Raw genomic sequence first — 18,478 nt, forward strand, 5'->3', positions numbered from 1 at the left:
CCTGTATACGCCCTCTCAGCACTCATCATACCTCTGCTTTTTCTTGATAAATGTTGTGCTTTTAAACTCATTTTGTGGCTAACTCCCAACTTTATGCGAGCACCGCCTCCTAGGAAAGGGTCCTGACCTTCCCTAGACTGAGCTCATCCCACCTGCTGTGGCTGCTCACGGTGCTTCGGTGCTTCCCAGCATTCACCGTCTGTCACCTGGCTGGGTGTGGGTTTCTTTTGGGAAGTGACAATGCCCAATTGTTTCTGATGTCTAACACGGTGCTTGGCATGCGGTGCGGAGGGGAAGAAATGTGCAGAGTAGGGCTGGGGTGTAGCTCGGCAGGTAGATCCTTTGCCCAGAATTCACAAAGCCCTGGGTTTGATTCTCTGAACTGAGTGAAACTGGGCATGGTGGCACAAGCCTGTAATCTCGGCTGGCATGTTCTATCATCAGTTCTTTCATGTTAGGGATTGATCCCAGGGCTTTGTGCATTCTAGGCAAGCACTCTGCCAGCTGAGCTATGTTTACAGCCCATTTTTTAAGTCTCTTGCTTCATTGTTAGAGAATTTCATGCACGCATATCATGTGTTTTGATTAAATCTACTTCCCATTCCCTCTCCTACAATTCCTCTACCACCTTTCCCTTCCAACTTCATCTTCCCTTTTTTCTTCTTTTTCTTTTTCTTTGCTTTTCCTTTCACCCCCCCTGAGTTCACTTGTTGCTGTCTGTATGTGCATGGGTCTAGGACTGTCTGCTGGAGCCTTCATGTTCTGCACCCAAGAAACACTTTAAATCTGATCCCTAAACCTCTCTGAAGGCTTTGCTCCAGTAGGAGCCACCTGGTTCTTCAGCAAGCACCCAGGTGGCATGAACAGGAAAGTTGGAAAATATGCTAATTACCTGGGATACTTTCTAGAAATTTCAGTGGCAAGAATCCATTACCCAAAGTTTCTGTCTTAACTGGTATGGGTTGACAGCCATAGATGTAAAAGTTCCCAAGGGGCTGGAGAGATGGCTCAGCAGTTAAGAGGACTGGCTACCCTTCCAGAGGACCCGGGTTCAATTCCCAGCACCTACATGGCAGCTCACAACTGTCTGCAACTCCAGTTCCAGGGAACCTGACACAGACAAAACACCAAGGCGCATGATATAAAATTAAATAAAAAACAACAACAACAACAATAGTTCCCAGATGGTTTAGATGAGTAAGTCCAGCCAGAACAGCTTTTCTTAGATTTTGAAGTGCACGTGAATCACGTACAAAATGGGGTAAAATTTGTGTTAGACTCAGCCGTTATGGCTTGGAACCCAAGGAACTTCAGAGAAGGTGCAAGCCACGCAGTGCGGCCGTTTTTCAGAACACTCTATAGTCACAGTGTTCTGGACCTGCCCAAGATAAGCTGCTTGCCACTGTTCTCGATTTCATTAAATAAACTTGTCATGGCCTCATCGTGTTGGTCCCATTGGAGCTCCATGACCGCAGGCCAGAAGCCACCGTGGTAGACAATGAGGAAAGTTCTGTTGGGCCGCACCGGTCTGCAGGAGCCTTTCACACGTGGCTGGCTCATCCTTCCCTCCCTGTCTTCCTGCTCTGTTGAGCTCAGATGCTTCACCACATCCCAGGCCTGAGTGAGCTGTTGTGCTGTTGCATGCCCTCTCTAGCTGTCTCTCGTTGCCTGTCCTCCGAGGGGGTCTTTGGCCTCGCTGCCCTACTGGCCATTGAGTGTTGAAGTCAATAGCTGGGGAGGGGCCAGTCAGCTCGTTATGGCGAAGGACACTCCGTGTTTATGCATTTTCTCTGTTGGTTCGAATGTCCTGCAGCTTTCCTCCTCCTCCCCATCTCTTTAAAGGCTGATTTAATGGGGCTGCAGAGATGGCTCAGCAGCTAAGAGCTAAGACCTCTTTCAGAGGTCCTGAGTTCAATTCCCAGCACACACATGGTGATTCCCAACCATGTATAGTGAGATCTGGTGCTCTTTTCTGGCCTGCAGACGTACATGCAGGCAGAGCACTGTATACACAATAAATAAGTAAATAAATAAATGAAATTTTTTGAAAGACTGACTTATGTATGTATGTGTATTTGCCTGCATGTAATGTATTCACCGTGTGCATACCAGATACAGTGGAGGCCAGAAGAGGGTATCAGATCCCCTGGAACTAGAGTCACCACCATATAGGTCCTGGGAACCAAAGTCAGATCTGCAAGTGCACTCAGCCATTTCTGCAACTCAAAGAGATCCTCCTGCCTCCATCTCTTGAGTGCTGGGATTAAAGCTGATTCTTCCTATTCTGTTTTGTTTGTTTGTTTGTTTTTTGTTTTGTTTTGTTTTTTAAACAGTTTCTTTGGTAACCCTGGATGTTCTGAAACTCACTCTGTAGACCAGGCTGGCCTGGAACGCAAAAAGTCCACCTGCCTCTGCCTCCCGGGTGCTGGGATTAAAGGTGTGTGCCACCACTGCCCAGATGTTCCTCCCTATTCTTACAGGTCACTTCTTTGCACACTTCTTTCCTACGCTCTCTAGATCTCTCTGGCTTTTACTCTTCATCTCAATATGTGTCTATCCATTATCAGTGTTTTTGGCATATTTATCACGTGTGATAGATAAGGAATATGTTGGTGAATCAAGCATGGTTCAGTCTCTTGCCTGGTGGAGTTCCTGAGACAGGCGGCACACAAGTCAGTACTAACTAAGCAGGCGCATGTTTCTCACTAATAGAGGGCACTGATGGAGACTAACAGTGGACGATACAGTATGGGCCCGGAGGAGCTCTCCAAAGACTTACTCAGAAGGAGAGACTGAAGAACGAGGAGGCAAAAGCAGCCATGGTCTCACCAAGGAATTTAGCATTTGTTCACTGCCCAAGATTTTGCTCTTTGCTACCTTCTCCCTTCTGGATCGCAAGCCCCTGAGAACTGAGCCCAGTCACTAGGACTCTGTGCTCTTAGCGTTGTGCTAGGCACATAGTGGGAGTCGCCACTCAGGGGCAGTACCACACCCTCCTCTGTTACTCTAGACCTAGACACCCTAATTTCCTAAGGAATGCCTTCTTTTATGCCATAAGGTAACAGTGAGCCCATACTAGACTGTGGGAAACTGGCCCTGCACCCTAATGTTTGATACCTTTCTCTTCTTCTGCTTCTTGCCATTCAGATTTGCGCACTTGAATAGACTCCCATTTGTTTCCAATGAGTTCCTAGCAGTCTGATGGAAAGAAGGCAGCAGCTGGGTCTGCTGTCGGAGTCTGCAATTTTCAGCACTCTGGATCTGTGCCAGGGCTGGGTGATGGCAGGCAGGCACCATCCCCTGACCTCAGCAATGCAGGCCGGTTCCTCTCTCAACACCAATTACCTCGCTAACCCCTGAATCTCAGTACTTATCTGAGTGGGGGTAATAATACCTGTGCTCTATGGTGCAGGTAATCATTAGACGCTAGCTGGCAAGGAGACCTGGGAATCTGGGACAGGTTCTCCGAAGGGCTAGCGCCTCCTGAGTCCCCCTCTGCCCTCTAACTGCTCAGGACCCCTCTGTATGCATTTGCAGCTCTGGGGATCCCTGATTGCAGCAAGCTGTGACTCTTTTTCTGGGCTCTGCTCATTCTCCAAGCCCATTTGACACTCCATCTCACCTTCCCATATCACATAAGTGGCTCTCTGCCAGCAGCGTCCCTCCTGTGCCCAAGGCACTTCACACACAGGCGGGCTGTTGTGTTAGCAAATAGCTTGCGGGAGGACGATGTGCCCGAGCTTGTCCTTGGCTGTCGTTGCCATCTGCTAGGAGAAGCGGATTTCCCCAGCTCAGCCATCACACCAGGACAGTCTTCAGCCTTGGACCTGGGGGAGTTCTTTAGCAGAAGGCACCTCAAGTGGGTGGAATGCTTCCCACCTGTCTGTTAACTCCCCGCACGTAGGTTGAACCTGAAGTCAGCCTTATATACCACAGGGCCACGAGGCTAGAGCACAAAGTGTCCCTGTGTCTTTGTAATCCTTTCTAGGCAGAGAGCCTCCCATGGACATTGTCTCTTTAATTCAACTCTGTGGGATAGGAATTAATCAGGCTCAGCTAACGAGTGAGAAACTGAGGCTCCAGAGGGGCTAACGGCTTTGCAAAGGCCACACTAACCATAAAGCGGCAGAGCTGGCATTGAACTTAGGTAGTCTGGCTCCCAGATCCCACTGTCGTCTCAACTCTGTTAGCTTCCAGCTAAAGCATGCTTTTTTTGATTGCACCCAATACATACCACTTTTTAAAATGGCTTTGTAGCCTGGCACAATGGCACGTGCCTGTAATTCTAGTACTTGGGAAATGTAGGCAGAAAGGGTTGGGAATCCAAGGGCTCCCTTGGCTATCTAGAGAGTTTGAGGGCAGCCTTGGGTACATGAGACTGTCACAAAAATCAAAAGGCTGGGTGCTGGAGAGATGGCTCAGTGGTTAAGAGCATTGCCTGCTCCTCCAAAGGTCCTGAGTTCAATTCCCAGCAATCACATGGTGGCTCACAACCATCTGTAATGAGATCTGGTGGCCTCTTCAGGCATACATGTAGATAGAATATTGTATACATAATAAATAAATTTAAAAAAAAATCAAAAGGCTGTGCTGGTGAGAGTTACCACCAAGCCTTCTGGGACAGGCCAGATCCCAGGACCCACCTGGTGAAAGGAGAGAACCAAATCTTGCAAGCTTTCCTCTGCCCTCTGCACACTCTGTGGTGTGTGCACGCCCATACCCACATGCATGCAGAATCAATAAGTGTAATTATTTTTAAAAAGCCTTTCCTTTTTGTGTGGTGGTGCTAGGACTCCAGGGCTTTGAAGACACTAAGCAAGTATTCCACCACCGAGCCACACCCCCAGGCCACATTACCTCATCTTTGTAATTCGAGGATGCTGTAGGTAGAGCAAGTATTTTCTTTCATGTCTACCACGCAAGTCCTGGGGCGATAGCCATGCACCACCCCACCCCTTTTAGAACGTTGTTTCCATCCCTCTGAGTATCCAAGAAGTCCTAAGACTCGGATTTAGCCATAACCATTGACCCTGACTGTGGCAGACAGAGCTCAGACTAGGCCCAGCCTTCTGAGTCCAAGGCAACGCTTCAGTCCCATGTCCTGCTTTGGCACAAAGGCAGAAGCACTTCTCAGGGCCTTTCCCTTCAGTTCCCCATCATCCTCCCTGCCCTAGAGATCTGAGCTAGAAAATGGCTGTAATTGGCCTCTATAATAATATCTGGGCTTCCAAACAGAGTTCCCAGTGCCAGTAGAGGCAATATCAGGCACACAGGTTCTGAGCATTGCCCTATGCGACTCTTGTGGCCCATGGCAAATCTACTAAACAGCCTGTTCCTTTCCTTGGAGTCTGGGCCTGTCATTGCCAGATGGGTGACAGCAAAGGCAAGGTACCTAGTTCCCTTTCCCAAAGAGCCAGCTACCTTGCAGGTGTGTGACCTTGGACCAAGCAAGTATGAGCAGTTTGCACCCATTCCCGTGCCCAGGCAAACACAGACTTGCAATGCTGCCAGCCCACACCCTGTGAACAACAGCAGAAGTATGGCTACCACACTACCCTTGCTGGGTCCTGCAGACATTCATTGCCGACTCCAGGGACAGTGGGTGTAGGTGAGTGGTCATACCTGGAAGGTGGGTGCCAGCTCTGCATTACCTTAGCCAGTCCTCCTCCTGTATAAAAAAATATTGAGGGGCTAGAGAGATGACTTGGTGATGAAGAGCACTGACTATTCTTCCAGAGGAGCCGGGTTTAATTTCTAGCACCCACATGATGACTCACTGCAACTCCAGTTCCAGGGGATCTGACACCCTCTTCTGGCCTCCATGGGTAGCAGGCACTCACGTGATATACATGCAGCCAAACCCTCATATACATAAAATAAAAATAAAATTTACTTCTAAACAAAGAAGAAACACTCGGGAGGCAGAGACAACTTTGTGAATTCTAGCCTGGTCTGCAGAGCAAGTTTCAGGCCATCCTGGTCTACAGAATGAGTTTCAGGCCAGCCAGAGCTACACAGTAAAACCCTGTCTCAGCAAACCCCCACCCACACTTCAAAAAAAAAAAAAGTTGGTCTCCTGTTCAAACATCCCAGCTTTTGTATCACAGGTCTGCAAGACATCCCTTTCTATGTTCTAGGGGATCCTTTCGGATGATCGTGGGCTAGCTGCTGCCCTCTGGAGAACCTTCTTCAACCAGAAATGTGAAGACCCTCGGCAGCTTGAATTGCTGGTGGAGTACGTGAGGAAACAGGTTAGCGGCCTCTCCCTGCTCACAGCTGGTGGCAGTTGAGTTCCCCTGAGTGCATGGTGCTAGCATCTTGGAAGGTCGTGAGAGGCCGACTGACCAGGAGCTAGTTTAAGGGGTTCTGGTCCAACCACATCAGGAGCAAGCACTAATGAGAACGAGCATCCCTCCCTCCCTCCCTCCCTCCCTCCCTCCCTCCCTCCCTCCCTCCCTCCCTCCCTCCCTCCCTCCCTCCTTGCTTCCTTCCTTCCCTTCCTCCCTCCTTCTCTCCCTCCATTCTTCTTCCTTTCAGGGTTCATGTAGCCCAGACTGGCCTTGGATTCCTGATCCTCCTGTCGTCATCTGTGAGCCACCAGGCATAGCTTAAACATGAACATCTTTGACCAGGCATAGTGGCACTTGGGGAGCAGAGGCAGAAGCAGACAGGTTCCTGTGCGTTCGAGGCCAGCTTGGTCGACATAGAGAGGGTTCCAGGATAGCCAGGGCTACATAGTGAGACCCTGTGGGGGTGGGGGTGGGGGACACAAGACAGCAAAACAAACAAAAAACAACAACAGTGAGGACCACGCACACTTTGTGTCCAACTGTGAACAAAGAATGGGCACCTTTAGTATCCAGCTGTGAACCAGGCTGAGGATCCCAGAGAGGAAAGGAAGAGCCTGCTGTTTCATTACCTGCTGGTGCTGGGTGCCAGGCTAAGTACTATGCTCTCAGTCCTGGAAATGTGGCATGAGGCATAATGTCACCCACTGTGCCTGTGTGCATTCCTGTACTCCTGACTGCTGGCAGAACCAGGCTCCAGGCAGCACCCGACAGACACTTCTCCTGTTCTCCCCACCGGCTATTCTGCACTGTCAAGCAGGGTCCCCATGCCAGGTCCCTACCCCTCTGACTTTTCAGGATTCCTGACCCTAAGGCTTCCAGGAGGAGCTCCTTGTGAGGACTGCTTGAGCACAGGGCAGAATTAACTCCTGCTGTCCCGCCCTAGATCCTGCATGGATTAGAAACACATGCCTTTTGCATGAATGGATTCACTCATCCATCCTGAGGCGGGCCGTGGAGGCTTTTCTGGGGTCTCCCAGTGGTTCACCCTGCACGGCTGGCCTCAGAACCCAAGCTGGGTGAATCATTTAACCACTAGAGGCCACAGCTGCTGCAGACAGCTCACCAGCTTGAGCTGTCTGTGAGTCACACCTTTGCTTCATGGACTTGGCCCCTGGGGCTGAAGGGGCATCATGCCATAGTAATCCTTGAGTTCACCTCCATGGCCTTGCTAGCCTCCAACAAGCAGGACAGGGAAAGCCAGACCCCAGCTCTGGAGGAGACAGGCTAATGGGACTAGCTGGTTGCTGAGGCTGTTGGTAGCCAGAGTGTAGGGAGTCCTAGAGGCCAACACTACCATTTGACTGTTCTTCAGATCCACCAGAGCCAGGGCGAAGGCACTGTGGCTAGAGAGCCTCACCCTTAGACAGGAGTTGAAATTGGCAAAGTAAACACTTTTTTTAGAGACCCACCCATTCTTTCCCATCTGTCCTGGTGGGCTCGTGCCAGAGGCCATGACAAGGCACAGCCAGATCCTCTCTCCAGGGGCCCCAAAAGGAGGGTTTGCCATAACTAGTGTCCCTCATTTGGCCCCCTTAGAAGTGGGCAGTGGTGGGGCCCTAAGAAAGCAAGAAGCTTCTGATGGAGGCACAGTTCTGTCACGCCTGAGCACACCTGCCGTGTCAGGCCTGGGCTGAGCAGAGTGCAAGGAGCCAGACAAGCACACAGGCAGTCCTGGAGGCAGTTGGCCAGTCCGTAGTGTGAGCTGGGTTCAGGAGGGTGCTGGGGAAGCCAGGAAAAGGCATGTTCTGACATGGTGTGTCGGGGCAGCCCGGGAAGCTGGGCCTTGAGCCGTCTCTGGTCCCACACAATAAATTGGTTACTATTTGGTAACCCATCTGTAGTTAAAATTAACCCAGGATGTAGGCAAAGTGGTGGCGCTCGGGCAAGAGGTGGAGGAGCTGGAGCGAGGTGTGGCTGATGGCGGAGTTGAACTGCAGACCCTGAAAGGCTGGGCTCTCGGGTCACAGGCTGGGGCTAAGTTCAGGAGGCAGTCTCAAAATGAAACAGGAGCAGTGTGCTCTTGGAAGAGGAGATGATCCAAGGCCTAAGATGAAGCCCCAGTCTTCCTTGCTTTCCCCATAAGGGAGCCTGCCATGTGGGGCAGGACAAACTGGACCCACCGGGCAGCATCAGGACCATGAAAGGATGAAGGTGTCAAAGACGTTAGGAAAAGTGTTGGTGTGCCCGTGCTTCGTAAGATACACATTTCCGACGTCTCTTGGACCAGGGGACAAAGTTTCAAAAGTGACCACTTTGTGCAGCAGCACCAGTGACAGGCAGAGAGTAGACAGGATGACTTCCGGAAATCATCCATTCTACCTTCTTGGCCTGCAAGAACTTGTAATGAGGGGTAGCAGAGGTTCAGTGTCCCTCATAGGGGATGGGTGGAGCAGGGATACGTGATAGAAATTTCCTAAAACATCATCAGTGTGATTCCCTAGGTCAGTGGCTCTCAACCTTCCTGATGCTGCGGCCATTTAGTGCGGCTCCTCACATTGTGGGGACCTCACCATAAAATTACTTTGTTGCAGCTGGGTCGTTGCTACTTTGTAACTGTAATTTTGCTACTGTTATGAATTTTAATGTAAATACCTGATATGCAGGATATCTGATATGTGACCCCTTTGAGGAGGGTGTTCACCCCAAGGGGTCACATGACCCACACGTTGAGAACCACTGCCCTAGGCCATTATTTCTCCAAATCCCCTAAGTGCTGTAATCTGAGAGCTGGACCGTCAGATTGCCACCACCACTCCCTCCCCTTCTCTTCTCTTCCTTCCTCTTCCCTCTCCTCCCCTCGGGGAAGCTATCTTTGCCACCCCAACTTAAGCCTTTTCTCTGTCCCCTGCTCTCTACTTCCAGATGCAATACCTGGACTCCATGAACGGTGAGGATCTGCTTCTGACAGGGGAAGTGAAATGGCGCCCTCTGGTGGAAAAGAACCCACAAAGCATCTTGAAGCCCCATACTCCTACTTACAATGATGAGGGCCTTTGAGACACTGGCCCCTCTGGACAGTTAGCTGGCTGGCTTGGAGGAACCTCCATGGAAGAAGTGCCTGTTTGTCCCAGGACCCTGAAGAAGGTGGCCTGAACTGACTTTTGAACAACACCTGTTGAATACTCAGCTCATTTGTGTTGAGTTTCTTCTTCTGAGCCCAGGAGTCTGATCCAGTGGGGGTCCTGCTTGTGTGTGGTGGGGGGGATCCTCTCGCTCTTCTGACATGTTACCTCCCTCAAGAGAAGCCCCAAGCACACTTCCCAAGTCCCTTAAGCAACACACGTGACTGAAAGCTTTTCCAGAAGGCTGAGGAAGGGATGGGTTGGTTAGAAATGGGGCCCACTCACCCAGGTCCCCCTGTGCCTAGGAGCAGTTTCTAGTGCTAAGTCAAGACAGATCACCATATACTGGCCCCTAGCTGTGAGCCATGGGGTTGAAGTAGCCATTAAAAAAACCAACTTATTTCTGCCATGGTTCTTCTTTGTTCCAGGGTCTTTTAGAAACAGGGAAAGCCGGATGTGGTGGCACATGTCTTTAATCCCAGCAATGGGAGGCAGAGGCAGACTAATCTCTGAGTTTGAGGCCAGTCTGCTCTACAAAGGTGAGTTCCAGGACACTCAGGGCCTCACAGAGAAACCCTGTCTCAAAAACAAAACAAAACAAAACAAAGAAACATAGGCCAGATGGTGGATGCTCCACGCTCGAGAATTAGCTCCAGCCGCTCTCTGCTCTCGCTCCTTTCTCCAGTTCACAGAGAGGAGTCCCTGTCTGGGCAAAACACAGCCTGCCAGGCGCGTTCTCTGGGACCCAGGAGGCCTCTGTGGGCCAAGGGGCTCATCACATCCTAAGTCATTTAGAAAGAAGTCTTGAGGACAAAAGTCCCTTTGTCACCCACAGTGGACTGGGAAGGAATGCTCTGACTTTCCTCTCTCAGCCTCCTTTGACACGAGATAGCAAGAGCATTCTTCCTTGCCTATTGGTGCCATCCCAAGCCCCAGCCGAAGCCCGGTTTCCACCCCCTCCCCAGCTTCTAGAGCATGTACTGGAAGGGGCACCTGGTCTGAGCACTTAGGGGGCCTGTTCTCTCCTCTCTGAGAGCTTGGGTCATCTCTTGGAAGGTTTTCTCAAATTGAGGAGAGGGGGTGGGTCCCGTCGTGCCCCTGCCTCCCCCATCCAGCTTCCTTCATTGAATTGCTATAAAATGAGTCACATACAGAAACTATACTGTGCGCTATACGCCACTTCTGTGAAAACATTACAAATCAAGCCGCCTTCCGTTGGTTTATTTAAGATGCTTTTGTCGCAAGCGGGGCTCTGGAGTGAAGCGTCCTCTGTGAGCGTGAGATAATGACACCTTGTAACTCGTTACATCTGGGCACTGTTTACATACACCAGAGGCGAGCCAGGCAGGAATTTGCTGATTAATTTATTTTTAATGGAGTGAAGTATGCCACGCACCAAAATAAACTTTCCTGTGTGTACCTAACTGCTCCTGGAATGGATGGAAAAATTAATGGGACAGATTTTGGCTCCTAGCTCTGCACATTAATTCATATATAAAAGTTATTTGAGCGTTAACCCATTTGCTGCCCAGGGCAGCTCCCCAGCCACAGATCCCAGCGCACAGCACCAGTTTAGCTACTGGGCTTGCTTTCCTGTCAGGGAACCTTGAGTTTGCAGCCATTTCAAAGGTCACTAGGGCCCATCCTGGTGCCCTTGCCCACCTTTCTTAGGTTCTGTGTTCATGCAAACCCTAGCTGAATCCAGCAACGGAAAATGGCCCTTGCTTGCAGAGTTTGTACCCTTAGAATTCGGTGTTGGGATCCAGCAACTCTTAGCCTGGAGCTGGGCTGTGATTCCCGGGGTCCTTATTCATGACCGGATGCGTCAGTTGCCACACCACCCTCCCATCTTCAAGCTAAAACTCGGGTACTCAATAGGCCACAGGCTCTTAGGTTGACTTGTACCCGCATCCCTGCCCGAGCACAGTGAGTCACTTGGAGTCACCTGAAGGGACCATACCATGTTTCCTCTACCTGGCCCTCATTCCTCCTGCTGCCGACTGAAGAGATCTTAACCTTCCTGAGTGTCGGCTCCCCACAGGCTTTCTGGGGTGCACCGAATGGTGTCCTCTGCTCACTTAGCACCCCTCTAAAAGCAGAGGTAACCTCTCCCCATACTGCACTGTTGGCTGCAACCACAGAGTGGCCGCCGTGTTGTTGGGAGGTCACTTGCTGTGCACTCTTACAACATCTGTGTGCACCTGGTGAGAAAGTGAGGGTGAGTGAACAGTTAGGTCACTCGCGTCTGCAAGCCCAACAAAAAGAACCATTGGGCCAGCCTCAGCTCACCTCAGTTTAGCACTGACACTGAAATATCAAGCAGCTCCAAACCCAGAAGCTCCATTTAAACACTTTTCTAATTAGAAGGAAAAAATGTAGCCAAAACAAGTGGAAGGCATTATTTCCGGTCCCCGGAAGACTGCTCTTCAGGAATTATTTTTGTCACCTTTTGTATACTTCCACTTCCAGAAAGGGGCAGAACTGTTAAGAGGCATTTATAAAAAAGCTGAGCATGACTGAGGCATGGTTGTCTTGAGGCTAGCCTGAGCTACAGCATGAGACCCTGTCTCACTAAAAGGCCATCAAGACAGTTCAGTGGGTAAAGGTGCCTTGCTGCTGACTCCAATGACCTGAGTTTGATTTCTGGGACCCCACATGTTAGGGAAGAACTGAGCCCTGCAAGTTATCTTCTGGCTTCCACTCTCCATGGCATTGGTGACCCCTCACACACACACACACGCGTGCACACACACACACATGCATGCCCACACACACACAATATAAAAATAAGGAAACCATGAAGCAAAGTTGAGAAGATAAAATGTGAGTAGGAAAAGGAAAGATGGGAAATAACTATACTAGAAATCCTACCCAGAAGAAATAAAACCCCATGACTTTCATGGGCTGGAGAGATGGCCCAGTGGTTAAAATCACTGTCTTCTCTTCCAGAGGACCTGAGTTCAAGTCCCAGCACCCACTTTAAGGATTGCAGCCTGACAGGGACAGACAGGCAGGACAGGGCCAGGATGCATTAGCCTCGCGAAGAAGGGAGTCTATCCCTTCTAGGCTCTGGTCCTGGGAATGTCAGAGCGAATTCAAAGGGACACTTCGGAGAACGCTCACCAGAACCTGATGCTGGAACTGCTTTGTACTGAATGTACTGAAGAAGTAGAAAAGCCGTAGCCTTTAGGAAGCTGCTCTGCTGCAGCCTGGCCACAGACAAACTGGTTGAGTTTTATCCACATAATAATTACAGCACTTGAGTGAGGTGTGGCAGGAACGACCACCCCGCCATGCAGTAGGAGAAAAGGTCGACTGAGAAGAAAGCACTCACTGTGCAGGGTGACCCTGTAGCAGACTGGACAGTGACACTCAAGGTGACCCTGTAGCAGACTGGATGATGACATGCCTTCTGTGCCCTACGTAATTGCTCTCTGTGCAGTTTGGGGTACCTGTCTGGGGATCCAGGATGGTCACTGTGCAAGGTGACCCTGTAGCAGACTGGGCAGTGACATGCCTTCTGTGCCCTACCTAATTGCTCTCTGTGCAGTTTGGGGTACCTGTCTGGGGATTTAGGATGGTGGGAAGCGGACACAGGCAGTAGAGATGCTCTGGAGAAGGCAAGACTGGGCATCAAGATAGTGGGACTGCCAGGTGTGGTGATGCACCCCTTTTATCCCAGCACCGGGAGGCAGAGGCAGGTGGATCTCTGAGTCTGAAGCCAGCCTGATCTACTGAGTGAGCTCTAGGACAGCCAGAGTTACATAGTGAGACCCTGTCTCAAAAAACAAACAAACAAAGGGATGAGGATACCAACTCTGTTTTGAGTATGGAGAAGACATGTAATCATGAAAATGAATGAGTGCCCAGGGCAGGGAGGTGGCAGTCCTCAGAAGAGGTGGTAGGAAGAGCAAGGATGGGCACAGGAGGCAGGGTCTGGAGAGAAAGCTGAGGGGGTAGGGAGAGCTTCTGGAAGGACTTCCCTTGTGGCCTTGCTGCAGCATAGGGGCCAGAGAGTAAGCCAGGGAGGTTTAGGGGCTTCAGAATATTCTAGGAACATGACTGACCTTTGCAGATTGCAAGAGGTCACGGCAGCACGTGGGAACATTGTTTGAGTCTTTGGAGATGTGAGCAGAGAAGAAATCCTGCTTAGTTGAGTAGTAAGGATTTCCCTCGAATGGAGGGACTCTGGTCATTAATCCCTCTCAAAAACTGAAGTCTGCTTTCAAGAACAAGACCTGGCCCTGTAGAGGTGGAAAGAACCCTTTCTTTAAAAAATTAATTGTTTTTATGTGTGTGTGAGTTCAAGGTGAGTTCTGGGAAGGTTCTGGGTGCTAGGCTCGCCAACAATAGCTCAGTGAGGCCCGCAAGGACAGGTGTGATCAGGGACAATCATGGCTAGGGGTCTTTTGCTTGTGTGTATGTCTGTGTACCATAGGGTCTGAAGAAACCAGAAGAAGGTGTTGGATCTCTTGGAACTGGCGTCACAGATGGTTGTGAGCCACTGTGAAGTTGCTGCACCGAATCTGAGCCCTCTGAAAGAGCAGCCAGTGCTCTTAACCATTAAATCATCTCTTTAGCCCATCTCCATCCCCCCTTTTCAGTAAGGTTTCACTGTGTAGCCCAGGATGGCTTGGGATTTGCTATGTGGATCAGGCTGACCTCAGACTCACAGAGATCAGCCTGCTTCTGCCTCCAGAGTGCAGGGATTTATTACGTGCACCATCACATTGGCTTGAACCCTTTTTTGAGACGAAAGATTGCAGGAACAGAAGGGAGACAAGAGATTCCTGGAGGGAAACCTGGGAGAAGGAGGAGGAGGCTGGCTGTTAGCCCAGGAAACCCAGAGTGTGTCCACCGCTGCGGGTAGTCGGGAAGGGAGCTAATGGATCTACTGGGAACAGATGGGACAGCCGCAAGTGGTTTCAGCTCTTCCCTTGGAAGTCGCGCTCCTGCTTCCCTGTCCCCGCCCACCACCAGCCTCTCTGGCCCCACTATGCCCATCATGCCTTGCCTACTCAATCTACAGCATTTGGTCTTAGAAAGGGGTAGGTCAGACCTCAGACCCACAGCCTTGGTTCTCCCTAGTCACACCTGCCCTGTGCTAACCACGCAGCAGAGGCTTTCTGGGGACCTCCCTGAGCCATTGTTGGTGAGCCTAGGATCTATCCAGAATGAAAGCACCTTTCCAGAATGTGGAGGGGAAGATAAGGAGAGGTGCCCCAGAGAGCCTGCTTTCTCTAGAGCTCCAGAATGGATCATGGATGCTAAGCCCAAGTACCTGGTTTATACCTTGGTTTAATCCACAGTTTATAATTATTTATGAGTCTATCTTCCTCACCAACTGTGAGCTTTTCCAGGGCAGACACAAGCTCTTACTCATCTTTGGGAACCCCCCACCCCGTAGTAGCTGAAAGTAGACACTAAATCCATGTTGGGGAGACTGGCCCGAGGGAAAAGGGAAGGGGTGGGCAGGGAGAGGTGAGTGTGTAACAAGGGACTGAAAGGCTTGGTAAATAGTCTCTTCCTCCTCTCAAGTTCAGAAGGGATGAGAAATAAGACACCAGACAGAGGAACTAGTGTCAGGGATAAGACTGCTCGGAGAACATCAGGTTCACTAACACCCCACAGACTAGGCATCCTGCCCTTCCGCAGTTCCTTTGTGAGTTTATACTGAGTTAAGTATACAAGGAACATGCTAACTTTCCCTGAGGTGGAAGGGGGCGGGAGAGAGAGAGAAGGAGAAGAAGGAGTGAGAATGAATCAAAGGACAGAGTCCAGCTCCTCCCCAGCCCAGCTCCTCCCCAGCCCAGCTCCTCCCCAGCCCAGCTCCTCCCCAACCCAAGCCCAGCTTCTCCCCAGCCCAGCTCCCCCCAATCCAGCCCAGCCTCCTCCTGGAGCCCAGCTCCTCCCCCAGCCCTCAGCACACAAACCTATTCCTCTTCCTTGGGAATGAGAGGGAGAGGTGTTGAGGGTGCTGAAGAGAGATTAGCCTCTCCTCCTTTACAGACTGGAGTGGGAAGTCCCTCCTTTCCTCCTTTTCTGAGCCCAGCTCCACCCCGAGTCGAGCCCAGATCCTCCTCGAGCCCAGCTCTTCCCCAGACCTCAGCACACAACCTTCCTTGGGAAGGAGAGGGAGAGGTGTTGCGGGTGCTAAAGAGGGGATGACCCTCTCAGAGGTCTCCTCCTACAGAGTGGAGTGGGAAGTCCCTCCTTTCCTCTTCCGGAAACATGAGTGAGGAAAGGCCTCCCATTGCTGGACAGGGTCATATGGTCGGACAGGGGCAGAGACTGGTAGAGGTATATGGGAAGTAAAATGGGCCCTAACATCTCATAGTCACTTTTCAGAAAAAAAAAAAAAATGTCCAGCATGCTGGGGAGGTTCGTGAATATTGGCATGTACACACACACACACACACACACACACACACGTGTGCAGAGGAGGGGATGATCTTGCCTCCTATGATAGGCCAGATCTTTGAGGCATTCGTGGGCCACCAGTCACAGTTCACTGACATTCTGGCAGCCATCTTGGCCTTCAGGGCCAGTTTTGGGTCTACAAGAGACTGGCTAGAAAGAGATCTTCTGGCCCCTGCTATTCATCTCTCTTCAGACCTACATCCGACATCCCACAGCCTGAGAATCTCAGGTCCAGAGAGACTAGGACCACTCTGTTAGGCCCTTACCACAGATTTACTCCTTAGATTTCCCAGTGAAGGCTGTGCCACTGGCCTCATTTTACAGATTTATCACCTGTGACTCAAAAGGTGACCTCACCCATTAAGAGGCAGAGCCATTGTTCCAACCACCAGGGTATCTGACTCAGCTACTTGGCACACCCATGGCCCCTGGTCGGCTAGCCCTGGGTCTCAGCCCCCGGGGGTTTCAGGATGGGACAACAGAAAAGTTGGTGACCTTCTGGAGACCCCTGTGGCACTCAGTGAACCAGTCACACTCAGCTGGGCTGCTTTGGGCCCCTCTTACACACTGGGTGACTTCCTAAGCATCCTAAGACTTGGCTCTTATATCTTTCCAACCCCAGGGTGTGGTGTGGCTCTGGGGATTTTCCCCACAGTCTCTTGCTAGGCTCCTCAGACTCCACCTTCCAGGACATCCTGGCCTTAGTCCCCCAGCTCGGAATGCCCCGCATTGGCTGGAAGCATATTTATATGTTTGTTTGGTTGGTTTTGAGATAGAATCTCACTATGTAGCCCTGGCTGGCTTGTAACTCACTTGGAACTGGCTGTATAAACCAGGCTGAGATCTGCTTGGCTCTGCCTCCCAAGTACTGGGACTAAAGGTGTGTGCCACCACACCCAGGTTTGTTTTGTTTTTATTTATTTATTTAGGCTTTTTGGGACAAAGTGTCGCTATGTAGTCCAACAGATCTCAATTTCAGCCTTCCTGACTTAGCCTCCTAAATGCTTGGATATTATTATTATTATTGCTATTTGACCTTTTTCTTTCTTTCTTTCTTTCTTTCTTTCTTTCTTTCTTTCTTTCTTTCTTTCTTTCTTTCTTTCTTTTTTTTGAGACAGGGTTTTTCTGATGCTTCAGAGCCTGTCCTAGAACTCCCTCTGTAGATCAGGCTGGTCTGGAACTCACAGAGATCCACCTGCCTCTGCCTCCCAAATGCTGGAATTAAAGGTGTGTGCCACCACACTAGACTTGACAGAAGCCTCTTCATCTTTATTATCCAGCTCCTGCCCATTTCTAGGACTCTTCTGCTTTGCCCCCTTGCCTCGCCAGCTCTTCAGGCTTCTTTGCCTTGGCTTAAAGGTCCTGGTGCACTCTGACTGCCCTTCCTCCAGAACCCTGTCTCCCCTGACCCAGAAGCTCCGCAGTGATAGTGTGTGGCTAACACCGGAACATCCTGCAGCTGGAAGACTACAGCGGACTTCTGTCCCTCCCTCCACAGGGCAGGCACCTGCCCAGGCGCCACTCAGCTTGAGATAGACGACAGACAAGACTAAGTGGCCCCCAGGAAGGCCAAGCGTTGCCAGGAAGGCGCCGGACACTCCCTCTGGACAGGAAAATATTTTCGTTCCTCCTAATGACAGTCATTAAGGGGCCTGTGCCACACACTGCAGCCACAGGCTGAGCTTTGGTCGGTCAGGTGGCTCCCAGCACCCTAGGCCCAGCCCGAAGGCCAGAATCCACCTGTCTACCCTCCCATTGCCCTTCACCCACCCAGGCCAAAGGGAGGAACAGCTGTCTTTCAGCCTTGGGCGCCTAAGCTTGATGTGCACCCTATAATTGCTAGAATGTCAGGGATTCTTGTGACCCTTTTCCTTTCACCTCACCCTCTCACCCTGCCCTTTGCAGCTACACAACAACAACAACAGCAATAACAACACACACACACACACAAAAAACAAACCACATAGTCCAAAATCAGAGTCAAGGGCTACCCCACTTCACCAAACACCGAGTAACCAAACAAATCTTTACACAGACATGCAAAGTTCGGTACACCAGCATGCACTTCAAGACGAACACACAAGCCCACAGACCTACAGTGTGCACACATGCAGTCATGCACAGGTGCAGTTCTGCATGCATGGGTATGCGTATATATTCATTTAAATAATATGAACTTTCCAGCATTCGATAACCTTTTTATCTTACAAAAATAGAATCTAGCCAGGCATGGTGATACATACCTGTGATCTCAGACCTTGGGGAGCAGAGGCAGGAGGATCAGGAATGGAAGATACATAGTAAGTTTTGAGGCAAGCCTGGGCTACATGAGACCTGTCTCGAAACCAAAAGTATAAACAAACCGAATTATCTATCAGTGAATGAGTGGTTGTTCACCTATGATACACGAGACCTTCAGCCTGCATGCTGCCATGTGGATGAAGCGAGAGTGTTGCACTAAGTGAACAGAAGCTATTCGCAAGACAGATGCGCTAAGTGAACAGAAGCTGTTCACAAGACAGATGTGCCGTGATTCCCCTGAAAGAAGACCCCGAGGTAGTTCATGGAGAAGGAGAGTAGAGTGGTGGCTGCCAGCGGCTTGGTGGAGAGGGAGAAATGCCAGTGCTGTTTGTGGCTAGACTCTTG

The 18,478-nt window shown here is 50.5% G+C and overlaps 1 protein-coding gene across 1 annotated transcript in view; it reads left to right on the forward strand.

Annotated features, from left to right (window-relative positions):
- LOC130882002 (ubiquinol-cytochrome-c reductase complex assembly factor 1) overlaps positions 1 to 10,819 on the forward strand; it is an 89,698-nt gene extending 78,879 nt beyond the window's left edge. The window contains exons 9-10 of the mRNA XM_057781875.1: positions 6,138 to 6,251; positions 9,213 to 10,819. Coding sequence (XP_057637858.1) covers positions 6,138 to 6,251; positions 9,213 to 9,347 — 249 coding nt within the window. The 3' untranslated portion in view covers positions 9,348 to 10,819. The remainder of the gene's footprint in view (positions 1 to 6,137; positions 6,252 to 9,212) is intronic.
- The last annotated feature ends 7,659 nt before the right edge of the window (positions 10,820 to 18,478 follow it).

This window comes from Chionomys nivalis, chromosome 9, assembly GCF_950005125.1.
Source record: "Chionomys nivalis chromosome 9, mChiNiv1.1, whole genome shotgun sequence".
Lineage (NCBI taxonomy): Eukaryota > Metazoa > Chordata > Mammalia > Rodentia > Cricetidae > Chionomys > Chionomys nivalis.